Source organism: Nicotiana tabacum, chromosome 21, assembly GCF_000715075.1.
Source record: "Nicotiana tabacum cultivar K326 chromosome 21, ASM71507v2, whole genome shotgun sequence".
Lineage (NCBI taxonomy): Eukaryota > Viridiplantae > Streptophyta > Magnoliopsida > Solanales > Solanaceae > Nicotiana > Nicotiana tabacum.
Genome location: NC_134100.1, coordinates 86,062,865 through 86,067,412, shown reverse-complemented (window position 1 = coordinate 86,067,412; position 4,548 = coordinate 86,062,865). Strand labels below are relative to the sequence as shown.

General features: G+C 34.7%; 1 protein-coding gene across 1 annotated transcript; it reads left to right on the top strand.

Annotated features, from left to right (window-relative positions):
• The first annotated feature begins 2,524 nt into the window (after positions 1–2,524).
• On the top strand, positions 2,525–3,996 carry LOC107790955 (chlorophyll a-b binding protein 36, chloroplastic-like). The gene is made up of 2 exons (XM_016612927.2): positions 2,525–2,846; positions 3,236–3,996. The coding sequence occupies exons 1-2, from the start codon at positions 2,701–2,703 to the stop codon at positions 3,885–3,887; spliced, it is 798 nt and encodes a 265-aa protein (XP_016468413.1). The 5' UTR covers positions 2,525–2,700; the 3' UTR covers positions 3,888–3,996.
• Positions 3,997–4,548: the final 552 nt, after the last annotated feature.

Here is a 4,548-nt window from a genome sequence, read left to right as displayed (position 1 = left end):
AATTGGGTGCAAAAACTGGAAAGGATCTGACCGGGTCTGCGGTCACTATGCAGCCCGCAGACCTGTTATGCGATCGCATAATGCGCCGCAGAACCTCCCTCCACAAAACTTCAAGACTGATTATGCGACAAGAGTGCAGCCCGCGAAACGGTTATGCGGTCGCATAATAGACCACGAAAATGAAATCAAAATGACCCAAAAAACTTATTCACTCGGGGACTATTCTGCGACCCCGCAGAGTGATTATGCAGCCGTAGAATGGGCCGCAGAAATGCCTATTTGATGCCAAATATTTTTCTTCAACTCCCCAGCGCACTGTTCAATCCAAAACCCACTTAAGATCATTCGTCCTCGAATGAGGGTCAAGGTTTACTATTAACATCTACTATTATTAACCCCTACGCCTGCCCTGGCATCATAAAACCCTCGCTTTAAGGAAATTTTTTTACGGGGCCTTACATCCTCCCCCACTTAAGATCATTCGTCCTCGAATGAGGGTCAAGGTTCACTATTAGCATCTTATACAAATCAGTTTTCATACCACACACCATCGGCCCGAAATTTGACTAACTTCCTAAATTCCCAAAAATTTTGCCAGAGTTTTCTTTGTATCTGGGCCTATCCACCTGTCAGAGAGCCCCAGAATCACATCCTAAAAATATGTACACAAACCAACGATGTAACATAACTCATAACAATACCAACCGTGGCCTTATGTAAACAACATATAATCAAAAGGAACACCTTTACATTAACTGAACAAGTGATACAAAATTTATAGGCGACAAGTTCATAAAAAGGATTACACAGCTATTCAAACAAGTAAGGATACTTCTTCTTCATCTCTTCCTCGGCCTCCCAAGTGGCCTCTTCAACCTGCTGGTTTCTCCATAACACTTTCACGAAGGCAAAAACATCTTTTGTAATTACACAGAAGAAATATTTCAGGAAACAAAACAACAAAGTTCTGAACATATATGACCAAGCTTTTCAATAAGAAAGGAGTCTGATAAGCTTATTGATGATCTAATTTTGTAAAAGATGAGCAGGTTGGATGATCAATCCAATTAAGGCAGCCCACATGAACATATATCAGCGGTGAATAACAAGGCGTTCCCTGAATAACAAGGCAATTTTCTTATAAAATATGTTTAGACATTCATTTTTCTTATATGGAACTTATTCTTATAAGGAGAAACTTCTATAGATTGTAACTATTAAAAGCAAGAGGTATGTACTTAATTAATTATTTTTTTAATTGTTGAATGTAATTTTGAAATATTATTCAAAAATTAATTAAGAGAAAAATAATTGTTTGAGAAGTAATGGAGTTAAAAGATTATCTATATTTTCTAAGTTATTTTAACAGTACAAAGCCCCAATGCAAAAACAAAAAAAAAATCTTTGAATTAATTAATTAGAAAAAAATATTATTTAATGCTTTTCAAAATCTTCATGTAAGTAAAATTATTTTTTTAAGTTGATAAAACTCCTAAGTTACATAAATTTATTTTCACAAGAAGAGCATTAGCGGTGAAAGAAATTAAAAAATAGAGCAAAATTAGCTATATCATAGTATTATTTGTTACTACTTGTTTTCATCATTATGTAACAAAAATAACAATACTTTTCATCATATATTTCTACATAAGTCATCAAAAATCACAATAAAGCATATAAGAATTTTTACAGGGCAGTATTCTTTATTTATTGAACTAGCTAAATTAGATCAACATTTATCAATTTTAGGAACTTATATTTTCTTTTAATTTTTTTAATAGCTCCAACATATTATTTAATAATAATTACTTAATTTTGTAAGATCACATATTCACTTATATATGGTACACGCGCAAAGATAGTACCCTAAGACTAGTATAATAGAAAAATAAGGGGTATGATAAAAAAAGAGAGTGGGGGAGTATGAAGAAAGATTTTGGGGGAGGGGGATGTATTTTTAAAATGCCACGTGGATTTTAAAAATGGAAAAAGGGGCAAAAATATTACTCCCTCGGTTTCAATTTATGTGAACTTATTTTTTATTTGGTCCGTTCAAAAAAGAATGACCTCCTTCTAAATTTGAAATAATTTAGCTTAAACTTCCAATTTTACCCTTAATGAGAAGCTTTTATAACAACAAAAATACTCTCGACCTCTTTTTGATTTGTTTAGGACCACAAATTTCAATTTTTTTTATTTTTTCTTAAATTCCGTTCCCACTCAAACATGTTCACATAAATTGGAACGGAGAGAACATCAACTTTAAACGAGAGCATAATTGTTCTTTTTCTTATAGTAAAACGATAATTTTCGACCTTTTCCGTTTAATAAATATAACAAAATATGTGCTAAATAATTCAAGAATTATTAATCCACATTATTATTCTAACATTAAAATCTCAATGCAACTTTATTAGGGAATCAAAGAAGTCAAGAGAGGTCTCAGCCAAGAGATCTTCAAAAGCCACGTGGCACGGCAGAGACCTCTTTATGCCATGCAAGAATCAGAAGGGAATCTAAATCCAAAGCAGGAACCAATCAGCAGCTGCTGCTCTGTAATCCTCAAAATCCATTATTTCCCATAAATAAATAAGCCTTCTTTTCTTCCCAATTAGGCATTAGCAGTGAAAGTGGAAAGTAAACTTTTTCGTACGTACTTCAAACTTAGCATCAGCACAAAGAAGATAAAAGAATCTTCAAATGGCAACTTCTGCAATTCAACAATCTGCATTTTCTGGGCAGACAGTTCTTAAGTCACAAAATGAGCTCGTTAGAAAGATTGGTAGCTTTAATGGTGGTCGTGCCACTATGAGACGTACCGTTAAAAGTGCCCCACAAAGCATTTGGTAATTTCTTAATTTCTTCTCCCACCTCGAATGAATTATATATTCTTGAGTTGTTCCTGTCGATTATTTATAAGGTAGTCTGGTGCACTAAGCTTTCGTAAAATTTTTAAAAAGGGTCGGACCATATTATGTATATTGTGCTCAACCTTATCTTGCATTTATGCAAGCAACTATTTTCATGACTTAAAATTTTTGACTTCCTAGTCACACGACAACACCTTTAGCAGTTGTGTTAAGATTTTCTTTCGCGTCAATTAATTAGTTACACTAAAAATTAAAAAGATATTTAACACACCCATATTGAATCCAATTCCACGTAAAATTGTAACTTGAGAAATCTAGAACTTGATGACATAAATGTAACAAAATATTGTGGCTTGATGAAATAGGTATGGAGAAGACAGGCCAAAGTACTTGGGACCATTCTCCGAACAAACTCCATCTTACTTGACTGGTGAGTTCCCTGGCGATTACGGATGGGACACTGCTGGACTTTCAGCTGACTCAGAGACATTCGCTAGGAACCGTGAGCTTGAGGTGATCCATTGTCGTTGGGCCATGCTTGGTACTTTGGGCTGTGTCTTCCCTGAAATCCTTTCCAAGAATGGTGTTAAATTCGGTGAGGCTGTTTGGTTCAAGGCTGGATCTCAGATTTTCTCAGAAGGCGGTCTTTACTATCTTTGTAACCCAAATCTTATCCATGCACAGAGCATTCTCGCCATTTGGGCATCCCAAGTTGTGCTCATGGGTTTGATTGAAGGATACAGAGTTGGCGGAGGCCCACTTGGTGAAGGTCTTGACAAGATCTATCCCGGAGGAGCTTTTGATCCACTTGGGCTCGCTGATGATCCCGAGGCATTCGCTGAGTTGAAGGTGAAGGAAATCAAGAACGGCCGATTGGCTATGTTCTCAATGTTTGGTTTCTTTGTTCAAGCTATTGTCACAGGAAAGGGACCAATTGAGAACCTCTTCGATCACGTAGCTGACCCTGTTGCCAACAATGCTTGGGCTTATGCCACAAACTTTGTACCCGGAAAGTAAAATGAGTAGCCTGTAATATGTAATATCTGTGGAACTAGCTGCTTCATATTCTTGATGTAATATGAACTTGCTAATACTAATGCAAAAACAACAATTACATATTGGTCTAGTCATATATATCTCTTTAAGATAATCATTAAAGATTTCCATAGTTGAAGAAGCACGTTTTAGGTATATTAATGCTTATATAAAATAACAATATTTCAATGAGTTCTTTGTATTTTGTACTGTTAAAGTATGCACTTTTTAATACTGATTTGCACCATGTCTACTTACCTTTTCTAATCCCATAACCTTACTCATTTCTTTGCAAAACAATAAAGGGTTAATTTATTGAGATATTGAAGCGGAATACAAGATAATTAGGGAGAGGAGTTGTATTTTTAGACAAACTGGGGATTTTTCTAAATCTCACATGTACAACCTGCTATACAACCTGTATAAGAGTTAGATGCACAAGCAATAAAAAGGGAAAAACTTCAAAATTCAACTCATGTATATAATAGCTTAGCTAATTCATATCTTGTTATGTATGTAATGAATAATTTAATGTTCATAGGAAGGTTCATAATTCGAGTTATGGTATTGTGAGTTCAAACTGATAATTTTTTTTTTATCAGAATAGATACCTAGAACAAAAATTTAATCTAAAGTTTCATAA